The 23481-nt window shown below is 43.9% G+C and overlaps 2 protein-coding genes across 2 annotated transcripts; both read left to right on the top strand.

Annotated features, from left to right (window-relative positions):
• Window positions 1–56: 56 nt before the first annotated feature.
• On the top strand, window positions 57–11218 carry LOC308115977 (dual specificity protein phosphatase 22-B-like). The gene is made up of 7 exons (XM_080473901.1): window positions 57–258; window positions 343–376; window positions 3750–3832; window positions 7508–7557; window positions 7929–8003; window positions 8156–8327; window positions 10209–11218. Exons 1-7 carry the CDS (start codon window positions 238–240, stop codon window positions 10329–10331), a joined length of 558 nt encoding a protein of 185 aa, XP_080330027.1. The 5' UTR covers window positions 57–237; the 3' UTR covers window positions 10332–11218.
• A 1958-nt stretch (window positions 11219–13176) lies between these two features.
• LOC308116053 (interferon regulatory factor 4-like) lies at window positions 13177–23234 on the top strand. Its single transcript, XM_080474022.1, has 8 exons — window positions 13177–13511; window positions 15827–16016; window positions 16166–16254; window positions 18140–18278; window positions 18413–18514; window positions 19711–20055; window positions 20761–20873; window positions 21419–23234. Exons 1-8 carry the CDS (start codon window positions 13314–13316, stop codon window positions 21566–21568), a joined length of 1326 nt encoding a protein of 441 aa, XP_080330148.1. The 5' UTR covers window positions 13177–13313; the 3' UTR covers window positions 21569–23234.
• Window positions 23235–23481: the final 247 nt, after the last annotated feature.

The raw sequence follows: 23481 nt of genomic DNA, 5'->3' as shown, positions 1-23481 counted from the left end.
CCCAGGCGAAGGTCACATTACGTCACGCCGTCATGCAGCGTGTTCTGAATGAGGCGGGGGGGGGGGGGGGACGGGCCGTGGACACGTGGGGGGACTCTACTCCGTCCCGGGTGGAGCTGAGGAGACGCGCTCGATGCCGGAGGCTCCAGAGGACGTGGCGTCGACAGGGTGGCGGCAGCGCCGGGCTTCAAGCGACAAACCCTCTCAATACAAAGTGTTTCTGAGGCCGGTGCAGACATGGGGAACGGAATAAACAAGGTACCGGTGTCACACCTCTTCTCTCATTTATTCTACTTTTTTTTAAATGAATTAATTCTAACAAGTAAACTAAACTCTCTTTAGATCCTCCCTGGTCTCTACTTGGGGAATCTTAAAGGTAAGCCGCCCCCGTTTCTCATCATGTGATGGGGAAAAGGTTCATTTATTTTCAGGATGATGTCGTAGAGCGCGTTTCACTTCCTCATTTTGCAGCGGCGTGTGGTGAGACGCTCCACCGAGCGGAGTTTCGATAGAGCCGAGAAGTCACTGACTGCTCTGTGCACTCTGCTCTTGGTTTTTTTTTTTTTTTTGTTGTTTTGAAGTGTTTTTAATGCTGCGGGTGTGATGGAGTGTGGGGGAACATGTATTGTTGAGGTTCTGGTGTGGGAGGGGACGCCCCCGTCTGTGCGGGGGCGTCCCCTACCGTTGAACTCATCTTAATGTTTCCATGAGGCAGCAAATAAAACCATCGGCTCATTTTAAAGTCTGAATCCGAGTGACACTCTGGTTTCAGTAAATGTGACACACTCGCTGCTGTAAAACTGTAAATCGCTGGAAAAATGCCGACTGTTGATGTATTTTTGCCGACGAAACGACGACTGAAATGAAGGTTTTGTGTTTGTAATGAACTATTACTTTATATCATAAAGGTCGTCGTGTTCTGCGTGAAAATAAAGTAGCGGAATTTATTTTTTGGTGCATTTCACTAATTTAAAATGTGTATTTTTATTTAATCATTTTACATCAGATCTCAAAGTTATAGACTTTTAGAACCAAAATGTTCAGGGAACTTCTCTCCAATCTGACTTCATATCTTAAATCCTGCCGACTGACTCCATGTTTAACCTCAGCTGGTCAGATTACCACAATAAAAGCTCAGCGAAGCCTCGGTTTTGGCTCTTGGCTGAATTGGGCCTTCTCTATCTAACGCTGTAAAAAGAAACTAAAGCCTGAAAGCTTTAGTGGAAACTGGTGACGACTTCAGTAACATTGGAAATGGAGGCAAGAAAATAAAATATAATAAAATATCTTTAAGGATTTTATCTTCCTAACCATAATATTTTAAGTGAATAGCAGGAACATGACAGTGACTGTCACCCCGGAACCTGTATCACCTATATTCTAGTGAAGCAGCTTCGTGTATAAACACACTTTACCTGATTAAATGTTCAACAATTTCTCTAATAGACAACAATGTTTGTGTTTTATCAGGATATTTAAAATGTAACTTGTACTATTTATATAAGATTTTTATGTTATGGGAAAACAGAATGCTCATTATTTCTGCTTTACCCTTCATAACTTAACAAGTGTTTCTGATTGTGTTTTGGTTTTTATTTGACAGTGTGTCCCGTCTTTTGTTAGTAGTTTTCATCAAAAAGCTGAATTTCCTCTTTATTAGGCCGATTGTAACTTAGTCTTAGTTCTTATTCTGAGGATTTATGCACTGATGAGCTTTATAACTTGGCCCCAATGGAAACTTTCACAGATTATATATTGTATTTATGAACACAAGGCGTCCCCCAGGGCTCCATCTTAGGGCCCATTTTATTGTTCATTTTAATAAAAGACCCTGAGAGGCCTCAATAAGAACTTTTTGTTGTCACTCTGATCTAATGTGTTTTAAATCAACACTAAACTAAAAGTTTTTTTTTCCATTTAAACTTTTAATATATTTTAATGTACCAACATTTCTCAGTTCTTCTACTTTTCCCTAGATCTGATTTGTTTATTTGTACTTGTATTGTCATGTTTTAGCACAAAAGTTCAGTATTTCACATGTTTCTACGTGTTTCTACGTGTTTTGTGGGATAAAATAGTCAAAGAGAAGTTAATGTTCCCAAAACTGGTCCAAGGAAAGAAAAACCAATGAGTGAAGGTGTGAATCAATGATCCACCCGGCCTCACCGCTCCACCGCCTCACCGCTCCACCCGGCCTCACCGCCCCACCGCCTCACCTCGGTGAGGCTGCCGCCGCACACGCTGACCGTTAGTCAGGGATCCACACGGCAAAGAAAAACAATAATAACACCAATAATTCAAACTCTGTTGCCCGGTGGTCATAATGTTGTGGCTGACCGGCGTGCCGTGACTTTCAGGGCAATGTCACCGCCGCCCTCCAGCGCCGCGCTGGCATCGCCGCGGCGATATCAGCAGCCTTCACACCCCATCAAAATATTTACTTCGTGACACACTTGAGCTCTCGTGGCATTTCGTGACCCAGGATTGTGTTTCGTCTGCGCGGCGTGTCGACACGCCGCCCGTATTGTTTCCCTTTCCTCTCTACGCCTGGTAGCCGGAGGACAAGCGGGAGACGAGCTGACGAGCTGCTGTCTCTCTTCCCGTTTCACCAAACTCCCGCTGAATGCAGGAGGAAAGGCACATTTATTTGCGGACACGAGGTCCCGCCACGTGCTTTAACGGGATCAAAAGTGCGAAGGAAAACAGCTGGAAAATCAATGAAAACATTCAAATCAAAAGCAAAAAACAGTTTAAATCAATAATGTGACTAATAAACTGTCCCTGTTGAAGAGCTGTGAAGCTGCTGTCTCTCTGTAGTCACTGTACCTTCCTCGCCGTGAAGATTGACGAGTTTATTAAACTCCAAAACCCCAAAACACGAGACCTGTTGACAAACAATTAAACACAAATTACTTCATATTTAATCATTAAACTATATACAAAATTGCACCGAAAAACAAAAATCTCTTACTAATAATCCCTGTGAAATATCACCGTCAGATATAACTTATGCTATTCTAATACTAGAATAAAGCCGTTTATACACAATAAGTTGTCTGTCAAAACTTATAAACAATATTAACCTTTAACACTTTTTACTAAACTCCAAATTTCAGGAGGATCATGTATGAATCTTCAGGGGTTTTTTTAGGCCATTTTTTTTTGTACATGGAAATTATTAAAAAGCTGCAGACTTGCTGCGTCTCTGAACGAAGCCGACTGGAGCGTGAATATTTGGTGTTCTGTGGAGTTCCAGTGCAGTTTGAAGGACTCCTGGGAGCTGAAGGTGGTGCTGAAGGTGGAGCTGAAGGTGGAGCTGAAGGTGGAGTTTTACTACGAGTTGCAGGAGGGTGTGTGCAGGCTCATCCTGCCGCCGCTGCAGAGGGGGCAGCATCAGCACACCACAAAACTTGCAAAGTGAGTGGAAAAAGCGCAGGGGGCACATCTGTTTAAGGTAGAAAACATTTGGCTTCCTTTCAAAGAACAAAATTTGATTAGAACATTTACAGTTTCTTGCTTTTGGCCCAAGCTGTTGGACTGTTTTAGAAACATTGGTTTTCCGGTTTTTCTTTCAGTCCTGCCACATTTGCTTGGGACGCGTTCCGGAGGGGGGTTGTCGCTGTCGTTGGGTAGAACAGGCTGAATTTAGTCCGGGCCCTGCTACGGTGGGGTCAAACTTTGCATTGTCGAGTCAATTTGTGATTTCTTCATTTTTTTTGAAAAAAAAAATAAATAAATAAAATCCACAGATGCCCGAGACCCGGAGCTGCTGACTCAGCACAACATCACCCACATCCTGTCCATCCACGACACGGCTGCACCCGTCCTGGAGGTGAGGCTCCTGTGTGCATGACCCCCCGACCCCCAGCGCCCGTCTGTCCATACCGTCCACACCGTCCACACCATCCATACCGTCCGTCCATACTGTCCGTCCACACCGTCCATACTGTCCGTCCATACTGTCCGCCCATACTGTCCGTCCACACCATCCATACCGTCCGTCCATACTGTCCGTCCATACCGTCCGTCCATACCGTCAACACCGTCCATACCGTCCGTCCATACCGTCAACACCATCCATACTGTCCGTCCATACTGTCCGTCCATACCGTCCGTCCACACCGTCCATACTGTTCGTCCATATCCTCCGTCCACACCGTCCGTCCATACCGTCCACACCGTCCGTCCATACCGTCCGTCCATACCGTCCGTCCATACCTTCCACACCGTCCATACTGTCCGTCCACACCGTCCACCGTCTCGGCTGATTGGTGCTCAATGTGAAAAAGTCGATCGTTCCACGATGTCAGTGTTGTTATAAAGGCCACAGATTAGAATAAACTATTTGAAACACCAGAGCTGTTGTGTGGATTAAAGAGCAGCTCCATCACTATTACATCCACCTCCTGTCCACAGGGACAGTTATTACTTCACTGAGCTCCTGTTCACGAGGCCTCGCTCGTCCCGTAGTCACTCGGTCTTCTTGGAGGACGTCCTGCGGTATACTTTGTATACTTTGTATACTTTGTTAGATGAAAATAGTCGGCGAGCCGCCACCGCATTTCACACCGTTACTATTCCACTGAGCTCCTGTTGACCTGGAGGACGGATTCAGGTTTAATACGAAGAGCTGCTGTAAGATGACTGTTTGTCTTTTTACGTGTCCCCAGTCATTTACTGTAGGAGGCAACTTTTAATTTCATTACACAACAGGAGCCACAGAAACTTTTACCTCTTGTGAAAGTCAGTGGTTGTTCTTTCTATTTGGGCAGCAGTCACAGGACCTGGAATTCACCCCGTCATGTTCTTTCCATTGTGATGAAGTGCAGCTTGATGCAGCTGTGATGCAGATGCAGGCCGGCTCTCGGTGTGCTGAGCTTCTCACGCCGGATCGTTTCAGCTCTGCAGTCTCTCGTGTTTAAAGTCGTGAAACTGAATTTACAAGAAAATAAAAATAAAATAGGGTTTCTGTATTTCATTGCCGTGTTGAGACGCAACAATTTGTGTATGAAAGAGCAGGAAAGGTCTTTTTTCTTCTGGACGTGAGCGTCAGATTGGAGAGTTAAACATTTTACTTTGTTAATATTTGTGAAAACGTTTATCTTGAGGGGTTTTTCTTGTGAAATCAGAAGAGCACATTTCCTCTTCAACAAGCCGGTTTCCAATAAATCCATTTTCCTTGACTTTAGATTTTCCTCCCATCTGAACCAGGAAAATGAGAATTCCCTCGGCCTCTCGTCCCTCTTTGACCTCATTTTTTTTTTAAAAAAACCTCGATTCCGCCGCCGATGTCCACTTTCACAACTTTCATCTTTCCTGGGTGAAAGCGAACGCGAGAGGTTCTCAGAGACTCCGCCACACTTTCTCCGTCCATGCTAGCCTGTTTCATTGAACGAGCGAAGAGAAACAGCAACTTGTGTTCCAGTATCACTACCCGAACCGGTCGACCACCAAACCTTCCAGGAGGTTTTGGAGTTGAGATTGTGTTTGCGCCCACGCTCACCTTCTGACCCGTCACTTAATCCCGGATTAAAGGGACTTGAAGTGCAGCGATTAGGAATACTTCCTGGTTTTATATGAATGATGAAGCGTTTTTCGCTCTGAGGCGGAGTGATGACTCAGGCCTGTTTGTGGTCATAAGGCCAGATGGGATGGTGCATTTGCATAGCTAACAGTCAAACCGCCGACTGATTGATTTCTTGGAAGATGGTGTGAGAGTTCCTGAGAGAGGAAGGTCGAATTTGCAACCTGCAGGTCAGATGCGACATTTACATGCTGCAGATTAAGAGAATGAGGACGTTTTCATGGCGCAACAACTGAGCCCCAGAAGGATTTCTTCATTTTTGTTATTTGTCTTTGAATTAAACTTTTTCTGTGACTGATTTGCTTTTTATATTTCTTTGTTGGTGTATTTCTGTTTTTATAAATTTTATCTTCATGGTGTTTTTTTTTTTGTTGTGCTTTTATATCTTCTTTAATTTTTTTTATCGAATTCATTAATTACTTAATTAATTACTTAATTAATTAATTTAACTACTGTTTGTTTGTTTGTTTAAGTCCTTTTAAAACTTAAATAATTTTTTTTTAACTAAAATTAATTTTATTGGATTATATTGAATTACTTCAATTCAACTACAATTGTTTATCTCGGCATTATATCTTCTATGAGATTGTTTTCATCTCATTATATTTAATAAAATTTGTATCCATTTATCTATTTATCTTTTTATCTATTCATCCATTTATCAATTATTTTTTTTAGCTTTTCATATTTGCATTTGATTTTCATTTGATTTTCTGTATTTATTTATTTGTTCTTTAATTTTTCAATCAATTTTTATCATATTCAGTTAAATTTCATGTTTTATTTGTTTCATTGCAATTTTTTCCTTTCAATTTAATTACTTTTTCACTTTATTTAGTTTTAATCATTTTGTTGTATTTTTTTTGTTTTAGTTTTAAATGAACATTTTCTTTTTATTCATTTTTTATATCTTATATTATTTTGAAGTTTAATTCAGTCATCTTACATTATTTGCTGCCCCCCCCCCCCCTTCTATTTTATTAGGATATTATTTCTTATTCTTACATTGAGCTCGTCTCAGTAGGATTTCTGTTTTGCCAATGCGCTTTGTGAACATTCTTCCTTAAAAGGTTTATATATATATATATATATATAACGGAGATATTGTAAATATAAATGATCATTATAGACGAGTGTGATCTGACCTGTCTGAGCCCCTCTGGTCCCAGAGGGTTGTGGGGGTTTTGCAGCGGTGCAGTCATACCGGGACGAGCTGGTTTCTGTCCAGTGCATGTACAATCAGCTGCCAGGTGCAAGCTACACACACACACACACACACACACACACACACACACACACACACACACACACACACACACACACACACACACACACACACACACACACACACACACACACACACACACACAAACAGAAGAACACCGTTATGTCATGACCTTTCTTAGCAGCTGGGTGAAGTCCTATTAATTAATTAAATGTGTTTGGTAGATGAATCCCTTCGTTGTCACGATGTTTATCAAATAAATCTCGTCCCATTGGAAACCCGGATTATTTCCTCCTCACATGGAAGTCTTTTCCAAATCTCCTCTCGATCCAAACAGCTTCTCTTTGCTATAACAGCTGATTCCAGGTGCCAGGACGTTCACTCTTCACTCAGGCTCCTGGTTGTTAAACCATTAAATAGTTTGAATGTGTCTCGTCTCAGACTTCAATCCACCAACCTGCCAAAGAGAAGTAACACACAGTACTCACCTCTACTGCTCATCCCACAAATGCATGTTCCTTACAAATGTAGCACCAGTTAGAAAGGAAATGAAGATGCTTTAAAGAGAAAAATAAGAGGGTAACATTTACTGTCAAGATGCAGCATGACAACAACCAACCAGAAAAATCTACCAAACATGAATTTTCCTCCCGTTCAGTTCATCTGTGGGTCTAATCTGTTTTCTGACCTGTTGACAGGACAAGACGTATCTTTGTATATCTGCTGCAGATCACTCCAAACAAAACCTGTGAGTATTGAAAAAGAAAAGACTCACTCGCAGTTCTTCAGCGGTACATCTTATGTATATGACAGCTGGTTGAAAATCACTCAGTTCCACCTATAGGTGGAAATTGGTATTGCACACGAGTGTTGCACAGTATTTTTTTGCACAGATGAGTATGATGGGGATGAGTAGTGTTCGGGGAAGGCAGAGAGACAGACGACTTAAACACACGACCAGTTCAAACAGAGCAAAGTTTATATAAAAAACACTAAGGGGGTCAAAACTGAAAAAATGGAGGAGGATAAAACGACAGTAAGAGACAGACGTCAGGGTCCTTGGTCCATTAATGTTCTTTGAACGACTCGGTAACTAGTGTTCAATGTTGGTTTCACCAGGACGCAGTACTTCAGAGACAGCATCATGTTCATCCACGAGTCTCGACTGAAGGGGGAAGGCTGCCTCGTCCACTGGTGAGACCCTGTCAACTAGAGAACCACTGTATGAGGACAGGAAGCAAACTAAACGGAACGAGTCCGACGGGCCGTTATGTCTGAGAACCGGTCGAGTGTGGATATGAGTAGTGAGTGTGTGTGTGTGTGTATGTGTGTGTGTGCTGCCTTAGTGTGGCAGGAGTGTCCCGCAGCGTCACCCTGGTGGTGGCCTACATCATGACGGTGACGGGCCGCGGCTGGGTGGAGTCTCTGGCGGCCGTGAGGTCGGCCCGGCCGTGCGCTGGACCCAACCTGGGCTTCCTCAGGCAGCTGGACGAGTTCGAGAACTTGGAGCTGAGAGAGGTGAGGGGTCGAGCTACAAACTTCAAACTGTAGTTTCTTCAAATATGATCTCACGTCAGAATGTCTTTTACCATTTGAAGAAAACTGGTTAAACCATTGATTGTATTGACAAACGTGTTTTATAAAAATTTGTTTCAAAGGGTCATAGTAAAACTTTCCAATGATCAGCGGAGCTTTAAGGCAAAAACTGTCTAAAATATGGTAAAGACGGTAACATTGATCTATTCTACACTGATGACATATGTACTCCTACTTAAGTCAGTACTGTGAGTACTTATGCCACATGTAGTAATTTGACATGAGTTACATTTAACTTCCTTGTTACTCGTCATTTTGATCTTTGTCATTTAGTTTTCATTCTTTTCTGAGCAGAACAAAAGTACTCCTCCTCCCCTCACAGGGAGTCGTTTACTTCAATCATGAGCTCCTAAGATTGAATCGTGATACATGTGTATTTAATATTACAATCAGGGGGGGGAACGTTTACTTATTCTCCTGCGAAGGAAGTCAAAACCAATCGTGATGCTGGTGTCAAATTACAGAGACTTAATCTTACTTCGCACAGACTTTTCTTTTTTCATACTTGCAGTTTTTTTTTTAGTTTTTTTTAAATACTGCAGTCACTGGGGAAGTGCATGATGTAAAGCAGGTGTGGTGAACTTGTGGGGTTGGATTGTAACTGATCACGTCGAATGGAGGGATTTATCACATTTATGGCCGTCATAAAAATAGACTGACTGGAAATATCATTTGATGTCCTCACTGTGAAATAAATATAAATACAGTAATATCAATTGATACCTGGTACATATGTGCTTAGAATGACTGTAATTATTACCATTATTATAGTAATTCTCTGGAAATGAACTCCAGAGAATTAGAATGGGAGTCCACATGTGACCTAATGACTGCCAGTTATCACAGTTAATCCTCCTATTGGGAAGAACCAATATAATAATACCTCAAACTATTGTACATTTGTACCACTTCTGTGCTTGTGCGGCTCCCATGAAACCCCCAAAAGGTTAGTTTAAAAAAAGGAAAGAAGAAGAGTTTTGAACGCCACCTGTTTCAGGTCCCACCTGATCATCTGCTTCGTGTGGCGAGCACGCAGTAACTTTGGTTTAGAAAAGTTACACATGTTATACAGCCGAGCTCTTAAAGAAGCAACAGGAAGGGGCCAGAGTCGAGGTTTGGGGGGGTTTCAGATCCTGTTGAGTGACGAGCAGATTGTATAGATCCTATATAGAACTTACAGACCAGGACTGGAGCTGCAACGGCTCAGATGGGGACGTGTTCGTCTCTTTCAAGACCTTCATGTCATTGGTTTGTGGCCATTAGATAAAAAATAGATAATTTCATTAAATACAGACACTGCAACGCACAATCACCAGTAACCAAACAATTCAATACAATCAATATGTAAGCTCGGGCCTTTTTGAGTGCTGGGGCGGCCAGTCGACATAAATCCGTTGATTAATGAGGCGTATTGAAGCGTCACATCCAGCCAACGTGGCGGCAGCGATAAAAGAACAGAGAGGCAACGAACTAATACATCAGACCTCGTCCACACGAGCCAGAACGCTGTTTTTTCTCCCCATGGCACCATAGAGAGGACTCAAAACGATGTAGTACCTATGCCAAGCCTATAGGGGGTGCTGTTGAAAGTACGTTGACATGAGAATCCTGGAGGTTTTGGTTCATAAACACACAAAGCGTCAACATAGACGTAGTAAAACCTCGAGTAACACCCAAACAGTTTAAATACCTGCGCTTGTGTGTGTGTGTGTGTGTGTGTATACACGTACTGTATGTTTCAATGAATCTTTATACTTGATCATCTGAACTGTTTGTCTCTAAGCGTCTCGCTCTGTCCCTCAGTACCGAGCCTGGTGGACGGAGCGGTACGGGAAGGACTCGCTCAACGACGGAGAGGAGATCGAAAACCTTTTGATTCGTAAAAATAGCCACGAAACGACGAGCAGCATCACCGGCGGCACCTGAAAGAGGCCGTTTGCACCCCGGGTCCGACCCGGACTCTCCGCCTGCTGCTGCTTTGGGCCCACCAAGGGACCGGAGGCCTTTCGAAAACCTGCACCGGGAGCGCCCGTCTCTTTTAAAAGGATATCTATTGATCGGCTCTATGCAGAGCGGCTCGGCAGCGGGGGACTTTTGTGCCGCTGGCCTCAGTTCCCTTCGCCATGTCGTGTCCCGGCCGCTAACTGTCAAACATCACGCACGGGCAGCCAAGCAGGACGGCGAGGGAACGTGTCGTGTGCAGTCCCCCTGGTACTTACGTTATGCTGTGTCTTGTTCTTGAAATATGACTTTCTACCGACGGACTGGAGCCCCAGCGTGTCTCCTTCTCATTTTATTTACTTATTTGTTTATTTATTTATTTATGTGTGTGTGTGTGTGTGTGTGCATGAGCTCTCTGAATGCAGTTTAAAGCGGCGAAATGATCAGTTCTTGAATCCACGCATTAGTTTACGTTGGATCTTTCGGCATCGTGAGGATTTTAGAAACAACTAATCGATTTGTATGAACTTTTTGCGGGAAAACTACTGTCCCGTGACGGAAAAAGACTTAATGTGGTGAAACATGCAAAGAATCAATATGTAAAAAAAAAAAAAACTCGACCAAACAGCCACTTCCTTCTTTACTAATTTAAACCAGCAGCTCTTCTACAGACTCTGGTTCATTGTGACTTTTCTTTTTTTTTTTAAATTCCTACAAACTAAAGCTGATTATTCCCGTTTCAACACAGCTGCAGTGGCAGTAGAGGGTTTGATGAACGGACAACTCGTCCACAACTCATCTTTTGTTATTGATTTGAAGGATTTCAAAGTATATTTGACACATTTAGAAGGATTATCAAGTACATTTGACACAAAAAACATAAGAAACGTATTTCATTATCGTCCACAATGAATTTTTTCAGCTTTGATATTGATTTGAAGGATTGGAGAATTTTACACATTACGCCAATATTTGTTTTGCCAACTTTGGTCCCGTTTACACGACAACGAATACGAGTGTATCCGCAAAAACTTTCTTCACTTTTTTTTGGGGGGGGGGGGGGTCCGTTTACACGGCACCGGTGTGCAGATTCACTGCATCCGCAAAGTTTTTAATCCGGCTCCCAAGGTGGAAAGATTCTTTCACTGCGCTAATCCCTCCTGCAGAGCCTGTTACTGCTCACCCCCCCCCCCCCCCCCCCCACCTCCCCCTCCCTCCTGCTCATCCAGTTGTAAACCAACATGGCCGACCCGTAGTAACTCGCGGTCCATACTCTAGTTTAATCGTCCAGATCAGAAGTTTAATAGTTGAGATTCACCCTGATATCATCCGATGCCTCATCAGTCCATACGGATGTCGGGTTCTCTACATTTTCTTCACGTTTATAGTGTTTTGTTCTCTGCACACGTCTGTGTAGTTTCATTACAAAATCAAGCAACAGCGCCCCCCCAGTGGCCCGGCATACTAACTACATCGTTGTCTCTGTGTCGGCTGCTGCAGTGGAAACACACTCTTTTTTTTTTTAGCAGATTAGGTGTCACGTGAAACGTTGTCGTGTAAATGGGCTTTTGACTTTGAGAAGAATTTAATTTGCAGCTTCCAGCTGAGCTTTTCATCAAAAGTTATTCCTAAAAAAATATTTACATGCACTTGTTCAATTTGTTTACCATTAATAAATTGGTAAACAAAGAGAAACGAAGCCATATGATACTATACTAAATATATATGAACATGAAAATATATATTTAAATATCAATTAGAAATAACAAGATGTAAAAGTACATTGTACAGCATGTACCTTCTCCAAAAGAATTCTGAAATCTCATCCGTGGACGAGTTGTCCTCCAACACATTCACTTAAGACAAAACATGGCAGACACTTATCTACATATTTCCGTGCCCCGCCATCGTCCCGGAGTGAATTCAGGCTGCATGCCGTTCACTCTACAAAGCCCTTCTGGTCCAGTGAGTCACAGAACCCCTCGGTTTGAATGAAAACGCTTCGGTGCCTGTTCACACTTTTCATCAGGGCTCACCACTTGTGATCTGATACCACCTGTACTTACATAACATCGCATAAGGTCACAAAAACACTAATCTAGAAGGATTGCAGTGTTCAACGGCAATAATAGCAGAAGGAGTCATTAAAGTAGTGGTACTGGTAGTCGTTTTAGGATTTGAGTCTAAATTCTACCAGAACGCGCGCGCACGCACACGCACGCACGCGCACGCACGCACGCGCACACACACACACACACACACACACGATTTGTATTAGATTTATTATTATTTATGATGTTTATGTTATAACTAATATATCCAGGTGTCCTTCTTTCTCTCTGAGCTTCTGCTTCAGTGACTCGGTTAGGAAGACGTCATGATGGAGCCGTTCTGCGCAAATAAAGAGGAAACAAAGGAAGATGTTTGTTTTGAAGTGACGGTGTGAATTAAGAAAGTGGTGAAAGGAATAAATACATACTAATCTGCTCCACTTTAAACCCCTCGGCTGTGAACTATTTGTGTTTTTTGCAGAAGATGTAGGTTGTTACAGTAAAATAAAGAGCTGCGGTTTGAACGAACTCCCATTGCGCCTCTTTGCTTCTGCCCGCTGGTGATTCTGTCATTTCAAAGAACACTTGTTGTCTTTCCACGTGTGGAGGCAGCAGCGGCGGCGGCGGCTCCCCGGCAGGGGTTCCCCCGGTGTCTTTACTGGAGCTCCGCCGCGGGCAGGTGAGTCCTCCTCCCCCGTGGGGGAGTCGATGCCTCCGAGTCCCCGCCCTCCGGGCGCCGCAGGCGGGGAGGATTTAAGCGGGTCCGCCGGCACGATGCCGACTTTGTTGAGTGATTTTGTTTCGCCTGTCAAGAGACTCTTTCTCTGGAGATCCGAACGAACGTGGAGAGTTTTTCCCCCGCGCACTTTCAGATCTTCTTCTCGGGTCCGTCCGCGGGAGGCGGAGGCTGGAAGAGATGAACCCGGAGGCGGATCACGTGGGAACCGGGAGCAGCGGCAACGGGAAGCTGCGGCAGTGGCTGATCGATCAGGTGGACTGCGGGAAGTACCCGGGTCTGGTGTGGGAGAACGACGGCAAGAGCATCTTCAGGATCCCCTGGAAACACGCCGGGAAGCAGGACTACAACCGCGACGAGGACGCCGCTCTGTTCAAGGTAGCGGCGGACGGAGGAGCGTCGGTCTGGGGGGAAACCTGGGGGGCATCACCCGGTCCCCAAGTTCATATAATGAAGGATTTATTTATTTATTACAGTGCAAAAAATGGAATTTTGTGCATTCAGTTCGGAGTGTTTAAACGTTCACACGTTATTGTTATTATTTTTATTTAGTTAGTTATTTTTTTTACCATTTTTTGTAGAGAAGTTAGTCCAGGTTGAAGCCAAGGCTTATTTTTGCCTATCTCTTAAAATAAATAAATAAATAAAATCCATAAAGTTATCAAGGACACCTGTGATACAAGATACAAGTAATACAAAAGTGAAAAAAAGTGAAAAAATACAGACAAAAAAAAACAACAAAATACAAAAAGAAGAGAAAAACTCAAACTTACTCTTCGTTATTCTTCTTAATTGTTTCTGTTTCAGTCATTATTGACCAGTAATTATTTTACATTTCAATGTTTCTTTGAAACACAATAAAGATTTATATATACAGATATACACCATGTCACCACAAAGTATTTGCTCAGCTATCTATTGAATTCAGGAGTTTAAATCACTTCACTTTGAGGACAGGCATACAGACTATTTCTACAAACATTAGTGAAAGAAGAAGCCACTCTCAGGGGCTCAGTGGGTTCCAGGGTGCTGCAGTGACTTGTGCAATAAGCAAGGTCTGTATGGATGATCCAGTTTGACCATCCTGCACAAAGTCCTTAACCTCAGCCTGAGAGAACACCTTCAGGATGAGTCTGACCTCAGAAACAGTTCAAAGTAAACATAATCACACCGTAAAGGAGCGGAAAGCCTTATGACAAGAGTTAAAGTGACCCACATCGTTGGCGAGGAAATACTTCTGGCACTATAGTGTACAGGAGCATGTATACAGTTTTTTTGTTATGTGCCATGAGGAGGTTAAAGAAGTGAGGTCTTGTTTCCCATTGCTCCTGGTGTGTCGTCACGGTACAATGAAGTTGGTTCTGATTTCATTTTGGGGCTGGCTGGTACACCAGGTCGTCTCTCATTCGGAAGGTAGCGGGTTCGATTCCCCCCTCTCACCCATGTTGAAGCAGCCGCCTTCACTGTGTGTGTGTGAATGTGATTAACAGTGTAAAGTACTGTGGAGACGACTCAAGCATCTACAAGTCAAACCCATTTCTTTCTTTAACTCTTTCATCTTTTCTTTAAAACTAATAATGTCGAAGCAAATTATGGAATCGAGGAGAAAAAAGAAAAGAAAAAATTGTTCTTTTGTAAAACGGTATATACCTGATTGATGCACTTTTTTTTTCTAAAATTGTGAAAATTGGTCTTGTTTTGGTGGAGGACACGTTCCAGTGAGCGTAAAACACCTGCAAAAAAGTGTACCTCATACTCTCTGTGAGTAAAAACGCACTTATCTCTGCCTGAGGCGCCAACTGATGCTGCGCTGGGTTGTGACTAACTCCAAAGTCTCACAGTGTTTCACTACTCGTGGGTCTGCGTAAGTGAAATTAGTCATTATAAAAGAGCTTTTAGCTGCACGTCTGGAGAAACGAGACTCTCAACAGTCATGCAAAACTCACAAACCAAGTAATATGAGTTTCTATACATTTGAATGCCTCTTCAAGCAGCAAACGATTACTTTTTGAAACAGTTGGTCCAGATTGGAAAAATTATTGGAAATTAAAAAGAAGAGTTGCAAATAACAAAAAAAAAAAAAGACGTGCTCTTTTGAATTGATTATGTTGTCAAAGCAGAACAGTTTAAATAATAGATAAAAGCCCGACAGTGGACTTTAAAGGAGTCTTATTCTCCAGCTTTCCAAAACTTTCACATGGTCTGAGAGTTCTAAAACATCATATTCAAAGTTTCTAGCTTCTCCTTGATTTCCCTTCATTTGAATGTTGGATCATAGGAGCTGCATTCAGAATCTGCTGTGTCTGTGTGAGCTGGACTGGCTCCGCCCACACATGCCCATCTTGGGAAGAGGAGGAAGTACTTCCGCTCGTGGTGCCATGTGCCAGAGCAGAGCTGCAAAATTGTGGGAGGAGTCAAAGGGAGGGCCTACCTTGATTAGGATTGGCTAAACCCCCGATGACACTATATAGGGTTTGATTTCTGATTGGCTGGTTGGAGCAACACACTTTTTTAAACCTGAAACAAGCCAGGGAGAGAGAGGACAGACTGTCTTCACTTCTGGGGCGTCAGTCCAGGTATGGGGACGATTAGTACTGCTGGAGAACCTTTAGGAAGTGACTTTTGCACCAATATGAGGCCTTTAAAACCAGGCGGAGCTGTTTCTAAAGTGTGTTTTGCTGAAACGTCTGCAGGCCTGGGCCCTGTTCAAAGGGAAGTTCCGTGAGGGCATCGACAAGCCGGACCCGCCCACCTGGAAGACGACGCGTCTGCGCTGCGCCCTCAACAAGAGCAACGACTTCGAGGAGATGGTGGAGAGGAGCCAGCTGGACATCTCCGACCCGTACAAAGTTTACCGCATCATCCCCGAGGGAGCCAAGAAAAGTCAGTCCTGCTAAAGTCGCTCAGTCGAACCTTTCAAACGGTTGCCTGTTAAGAAAAAATTAAATAAAAAATCACAACCGGTGAAGGTCAAGACAGACTAACGTCTTCACCTTTCTGTTTTTTTTAACCTACTTCTGTCCTGCATGTAGGACCCAGACAGGAGGACAGTCCTCTGAGTCCAGCGAGCTACCAGATGCATCAGATGCATCCCTCCTCCTACCCCGCCGTGCCGACACAGGTGATTTCCATATGCATGAGAGAGAGAGAGAGAGAGAGAGAGAGAGAGAGAGAGAGAGAGAGAGAGAGGAGAGAGAGAGAGAGAGAGAGAGAGAGAGAGAGAGAGAGAGAGAGAGAGAGAGAGATGAGAGAGAGAGAGGAGAGAGAGAGAGAGAGAGAGAGAGAGAGAGAGAGAGAGAGAGAGAGAGAGATTCATTAGAAGAGCGACTGACATCATGAGGGACGTCACTCAGACAAGTTTATGATGAGTATCTCAGTTTCTGACGAACGCTCTGATTTCACTTGCTGCCGAGGTAAATTCATCCATTTCACAATGTTCCAGTAGCTGATAATGATAATGTCTATTTTAATTTTAAAAGTGCGTATTTAGTGTTTTCATAATGAATCATGTAGTTAAAAACTCCTACTCAGAATCTGCAGCTTTAAATGATTAGAAAACCTTAATCGAGTACATTATACTTAGAGATGGAAGGAATACTGACAGTCTGCAGTACTACTGGTACATTACCTGAACTACAAATCAGTCACATGTAGTTAAACAAACATAAAGTATTTGTTACTTTTCTTTAGTTTGTTTTTAAACAATTCATGTTATACTGCAGCATCAACAGTAAGCAGTGGAAAAACTATTGAAAAAGATTATTCAAGAAGAAAAACCTTTACATTACTACAGTAGTACTCAGTTACAAGTAAACACACTGTAGTTAAAAATACTAAAGTTAGTCAGAGTATTACTTACATGTTTGCAGCATTTGTGTTGTCAACGGTACTAACAAAATGTACTTCATTACACTTATGGTTATACTACTTAAATTGTATTTGATTACAAATAAAAGTACTGCTTTACCCCACCAAATAAACTTTTTCATTTACTGTTACCTTACTTCAACTGTATCTGGTTAGAAGGAAACATACTGTCATTTAAAATACTCACATATAAGTAGAAAGTACTCTCCTAAGCCTGCTCAGAGTATTAGTTACTGGTTAACTCCTGGACTTTATTACATTGTGGATCGCAGGAGGTAGAAAGAGTACTTACAAAATGTACTTAATTACACTTAGTTATATAACTTAAATTGTATTTGATAAAAGTAAAAGTACTGTTGTTTGAAACACTCAAGTAAAAGTATAAAGTACTCCTGTTCATAGTACTAGTTACTTTTTAACCATTGATTGTCTTATATTGTCAACAACAGACTCACTAAGTACTTTACATAAGTTGTACTCAGTTGCAAGTGAAAGTACTCTTCTTGAATACTACTCAGTGACTTTTTAGCCTTTTGATTTCATCATTTATGATTTTGAAAGGAGCAAAGTGACATAAGGCACCAGTACATACAAAACTAGAGCTACACTCGGTAGAGCGCTTCCCTTTGCCAACGCCACATTTATTTGCGGAACCGAGTTAGCATCGCTAACACGATAGCCGTTAGCTCATGTCGATGCTAACTAGCCTGTCAGGTAGCTACATCACTGTGTGAAACACTGAGCAGGGAGCGTCTCCATGGCAACAGAAGCTGATCTCCTCCATGAGTGCCTCTCTCATCCACTTTGTATGGGATAATGTTTGCAGTTTTTTTGGGATTTATTCATGGACGGTAGGTCGTTAACGTCTCAAAATCAAACGGTTGGTCCTTGGATGATGACGAGTCATCCCTAAAGATTTCATGCATTGCAGGTTAATAGTTTTTTGTGAAAAGTTGGTAAACTACATACATACATACAAATCAAGATAAATAGATATACACCAATAAAGGAAACAACCTTAGGCCCCAAAGTTTGGCGAAGGTAATCAGTACTGAGTTACAGTAATGTGTGTTCCAGTAATGTGTGTGTGGATCCGTTATGAGGTGACTTGTGGTGACTGTCTCTGGTCTCTCTGGTAGATGCCCCAGTATCTGCCCCCTGCAGACTGTGGATGGAGGGATTACTGCCCGGAGCCGGCCTCTCTGTCGGAGCTGCCCTTCCCTCAGTGCCCCTGCCCCCCCCGCAGCCTGCAGTGGCAGAGCCCCCCCATGGAGAATGGTAAACCCCCCCCCACCCGTCTCAGCCTGTACGAGCCGGTTTAGTACCGAGCACTGAAACGTATTAATGCTGAGTGTGTGTGTGTGTGTGTGTGTGTGTGTGTGTGTGTGTGTGTGTGTGTGTGTGTGTGTCAGGATACCAGCTCAGAGCCTCCATCTACTCGTACGGGCCGTCCGACAGCCAGCCCTCGCCGTTCACGCTGGACGCCAGCATCCGATCAGCAGAGGCGCTCGCAGGTACACTTTCATTTCACCTCCTATCATCTGTATGTGACAGAAGCTGCAGAAGCAGGTCAGAGGGGAAAGTTGGTCTTTTTCACTGAGTAAGATTTTTTATTTATTTTTATCAAAACTGTAAAAACACGACTGCGGATGTGACAACATGCAGTTCAGACTGACAACGTGTGGTTTTACTCACATTGACCGACAGAGAGAGAAAGAGAGAGAGAGTGTGAGAGAGTGAGAGTGAGAGAGCGAGAAAGAGAGAGTGTGAGAGAGAGAGAGCGAGACAGAGAGAGAGAGAGAGAGAAAGAGAGAGAGACAGAGAGAGAGAGAGAGCGAGACAGAGAGAGAGAGAGAGAAAGAGAGAGAGACAGAGAGAAAGAGAGAGCGAGACAGAGAGAGAGAGACTGTGAGAGAGAGAGTGAGAGAGCGAGACAGAGAGAGAGAGAGAGAGAAAGAGAGAGAGACAGAGAGAAAGAGAGAGCGAGACAGAGAGAGATTGTGAGAGAGAAAGCGAGAGAGAGAGAGAGAGAGAGCGAGAGAGAGTGAGGCAAAAACAGACGGAGAGTGAACAGGTTTGTGTATCTAAGTTGGATTCAGCTCCGTTCAGACTCGTCGATGAAAATCAGGAAGAAAGTGACGTTAAGCGAAAGTGATTCTGTGAACTGGAAGAGCCTCGTTTCTCTCAGAGTCGCTCGGAGCCTCAGAGTTTCTAGTCTGACACAAAGCAGGACTCACAGATCCTGTTTCCTCACAGAGCAGAGACGTCCACTAGCGACTGGAGGACAGAGTCTACACCCTCACTTCTTCCTCTCACTTCCTGTTTGAAGTTACAGGAAGAATTAAAACATTTCATAAACTGCCGGAGCGACTCGAGGCGGTCGAGCTCCAGGATGATGCATTGTGGGAAAAACAGTGGCTTCAGACGAGTTAATAAAACCATCCATCCATCCATCCATCCATCCATCCTCTCCCTCTTATCCGTTTCCGGGTGGTGGTGGTGTCAGTCTGAGCACCGTCACCCAGATCACATTGACCCATTAAGAACCTTCCTGCAGGTGGAGAGCCCACAGGAAGGTGGCGCCCGGCGTGGGACATGAACCCTCTAACTTGAGACTGAGAGTCTCCTGCTCTACCAACTCAGCTCGCCGGGGAACTGTTAATAAAACCACTGAATAAAAAAGTGTGACCCCCGTTCTTCTCCCCTCCAGACCACCGCCTCCACGTCTCGGTGTATTCCCGGGGCGCGCTGGTGAGGGAAGTGACCACCTCCAGCCTGGACGGCTGCCACGTCACGCCCTGCTCGCCCGACAAGCACTACCCGGCGCCGGGGAGCCCCGAGGTGGTCCCGCTGCCCGTCGACAGGGACGAGTGTCCGCCGAGCCCGCCGTCCGCCCTGGAGCGGGGGGTGCTGCTGTGGATGGGCGCCGACGGCCTGTACGCCCGGCGCCTGTGTCCGGGTCGGGTCTACTGGCAGACGGGCTTCGGCGACAAGCTGAACAAGCTGGAGAGGGACGTGACCTGCAGGCTGCTGCACACGCAGGACTTCCTGACAGGTGAGGCCCCGCGCGTCATAGAAGTACTCATGTTTATACTTTCAATTAGGGCTGGGCGAATTGGACTAAAGACAGAAAATAAATAAATAAATCTACGATTTAAAAAAATAAAGTTTAAATGAGTTTTTTCCTCAATGCATTATAAAACGACTGCAGACATCAGATATCAAAAGTGCAACTTCATTACTGTGATTGTCCTCAGAGTTAAAATGCAAGTAAATAATACCAAAATTAAAAAGTAAAACGAGGCTGCGTCATTCAACAAATCAAAAGTGCAACAGCAACTACGGAAACCCGCAAGGAAGGCATGGGAGAACGGTTCTCCGATCGACAAGCAAAACTGTGGAGCTTTTCCAGAAAAAAACCCCAAAAACAAAGGAAACTAAACGGTAGAATATCATCCAACCAGCGGGAAACAGGTTTGGATATAAAACGAGTATTTTAGAGAGAAGGGGTTCCTAAATGGTAAAATCTTTTGGAGGTGCACCTTTGCTTGCTTTAAATATCGTTTGGACAGTTTTGAGTTTGTTTGAGAGTTTTAAATGTGATAATCCATTTGTGTCTTTCTCTATCCTGTCTTTTGTTTTGCATTCTGAATAACAGTGCTTGTTAATTCTTTCTGTATTTCGACAAACTTCGAAGCAACTCAACGTCTTCAGCGCGGAAGTTTAAAGTTGGCGGCTCGGCTCTCTTCTGTTTCCCCAGAGATCCAGAGCTACTCGCTGCACGGCCGCCCGCTGCCCCGCTTCCTGGTGCTGTTGAGTTTCGGAGACGATTGCCTGGACCCCCAGAGGCTGAGCCGGACCCTCACTGTCCAGGTAAAGGGACGACGTCCTCCAACGCAACCTGCCCAGAAATCAGAATCCGCACAGACTGAGACTCCGAGAGTCGGTTGAAAAGTGAAAAAAATTAATTTTGTAATAACTTGTTTACATAACGAAACAGTTTTTACAATATAATTTTTAAGAAAATGTAATAATTCAGTGCATTATATACTAAATCATCAAAATTGTTGCCTTAATGAGAAAAGCCATCAGAATAACATGAAGCTTTCCAGCTTAATTAGGATTTATAAAAAAAACAAAAAAACACTTGGATGTTTTATTGATCAGGCCTAAATCAAAAGTAGTAAGTTTATTATAATGAGATTGTTTTTCACAAGCTGGAAACTAAAGCTTCACTAATTAATTATTACTGACCCTAACATTATGGGTGAACTGACATTTGCAACACATGCAATCTGCATTATATTATGTAATTATTATATATGATACAAAGCATAAAAACAAACATTTATAACATTATTACATAAAGCGGTGCTACGAGCCGGTTTTGGTCTGACCTCTCTGGTTTGGTGTTTCAGGTGGAGCCGCTCTTCGCCCGGCAGCTCCTGTTTTACCCCCAGCAGTCGGGCTACTTCCGCAGCTACGAGCACCCAGGGGTCGCCGAGCACGTCAACTCCTCTGAGGACTACCAGCGCGCCGTCACACACCACCACGGCCTGCAGGAGTGAAACCCGTACAGTCGGAGCGGCTGCTTCACGCACCCCCCTCCCCCCCCCCCCCCCCCCCGTTCACTCGCTGGACGCAGTTTTTGAGACAATACGCTATAAATGCTTATTCGGGTTAATACTACCAACATGGACGATAAATCTAGAACACGGCCGGGAGTCAGGCCACTACGGAGGCCGCCATGTTTGTTTTTCTCACGCGTGAGCAGAAGGGACTATTTACTACGGCGGAGGTTGCGCGTGCGCGGTAAAGGCCGATTCATCCTCCGTAAGAACAAGAAGAAAGTTCAGCACTCCGAGGTCCCACTGAACAAAATGACGCCATTTTCTTTGTCCAGCTCCGTCTGGCCGAAGAAGCTTTGGTTCCGGCTGTGTTACCGAGACTTTGTCACTGCCGCTCGCTAACGACTGTATCAGTCATATTTTAATCATATTCAGCGTGTAGCCTTGTTACTATATGAGCCCCGCAGCTCGTTAAACATGTTGGAGGGCGGATTTACGTGATGCCCCTGAACGCATCACTCAAAGCTGTCAGCTTTCTCTTTTATTGCTGAAACAGTTCGAACAAATGTATTTGTGAAAACATTTGAAGTGAAAAATAAGCTGTGCAGTTGAAAAGTTAAAACGCCACTTCACAGGTGTGCGCCTGCTGTGAAGGGGCGTGGCCTGTCTCCTGGGGGCGTGGCCTGCACTGCTTCTTCTCGGAGTATGAACTGTCCTGAGGTGGCTGACGTCACAGCAGAACTTTTCTTCTTGTTCGTGAGAATTGCGAGTGTGAAAGAAAACTTCCACCTTGGTGTGAAAAAAACCCCAGATGGTTTCAGGGATTTCCAAGCCACTCACACACAAAAAAAAACGAAAACATTTGCAGCTACACTCGTTTTTTGTTGTCGTGTAAACGGTGCCTCGTTTGCCTTGTAAAGTTTGTCTGTATATATTTGTCATTTCTCGATGCATACAATGTTTTTAACGCTCAGGAATAAATGTAAATCTTACTATGCATCAGAAAGTGACAGCGGAGATGATTGTACTGTTGAAACCTGCTTCATTTACAAAGACACGTCTTAATTCAGTTCAGCGCCGTGGATTTGGTTAAGAAAACCTTTGTACAAGGGCATAACTGCTCAGTAGCTACTAGCTACAGCTAATTAGGAGCTAGTTAGCTTAGCGTAAAGACTGAAAAATAAGGAGCTGTGATTCGCTGGTTGATTATATTAACGTTTCACTCAGAAGTCACGTGTAAAATGCAAATTTATCTGATTTAAAAGCTGAAAGAGTGAAATAACCAGGCTAAATCTACAAGCTCTTTCCAGTCTTGGTGCTAAGCTGAACTAGCTCCACTGCTACAAAGGCCAACAAATGGTGAATAAAATCCTGATAAACGTCAGCGACCAATCAGAAACCAACATGTCCGCTGCTGCAGTGTGAAGTGTGGTTGTTACTCCGGTGAATGAAGTCATGTCCTCAGTCTGTATAAGAAACTCAGGGAAACAATTCTAATAAGCTTTTCTGTTCCTTTTCTTCTTCTTTCTTTTTAATACCACATAGTTTCCTTTCGTCAACTGTCCAACGCCATCTGATGTGAGAAAGTGTGAATATTTTTGTGATTTTTATCATTTCCTAATAAACTAAGACGCGGCTGCTCTGCTCTCGGGGCGTCGCCAAGCACAGGAAGCGTGGTTTCTTCACGTAGGATGAGGCTGGTTCATCAAACGACTCTGCTGCAAAACAAACAACACGCGACGACATGATGGGGGGGAGGGGGGTGGTGGTGGGGGGGGGGGGGGGGGGGGGGGGTGGTGGTGGGGGTGGTGGTGGGGGCGGAGCAAGCGGGAGGAAGAGGTCCGCCACACGCTTTTCCACGCTGCAAGACGACACGCTTTCCTGGCTTCTGCTCGAGAGCTTATTTCCACTTC

The sequence above is a fragment of the Lipophrys pholis genome (genome assembly GCF_963383615.2).
Source record: "Lipophrys pholis genome assembly, chromosome: 10".
Classification (NCBI taxonomy): domain Eukaryota; kingdom Metazoa; phylum Chordata; class Actinopteri; order Blenniiformes; family Blenniidae; genus Lipophrys; species Lipophrys pholis.
This window is presented reverse-complemented; position numbering and strand designations above follow the sequence as displayed.

Bases quoted from the DNA above. Each gene is read 5' to 3' on its own strand.
- LOC308115977 (XM_080473901.1), top strand. From the start codon at position 238: ATGGGGAACGGAATAAACAAG. The intron at 259-342 runs GTACCGGTGTCA...AACTCTCTTTAG, and splicing joins TGGGGAACGGAATAAACAAG to ATCCTCCCTGGTCTCTACTT. The intron at 377-3,749 runs GTAAGCCGCCCC...TAAAATCCACAG, and splicing joins CTACTTGGGGAATCTTAAAG to ATGCCCGAGACCCGGAGCTG.
- LOC308116053 (XM_080474022.1), top strand. From the start codon at position 13,314: ATGAACCCGGAGGCGGATCACGTGGGAACCGGGAGCAGCGGCAACGGG. The intron at 16,255-18,139 runs GTGATTTCCATA...TCTCTCTGGTAG, and splicing joins ACCCCGCCGTGCCGACACAG to ATGCCCCAGTATCTGCCCCC. The intron at 20,874-21,418 runs GTAAAGGGACGA...TTGGTGTTTCAG, and splicing joins GCCGGACCCTCACTGTCCAG to GTGGAGCCGCTCTTCGCCCG.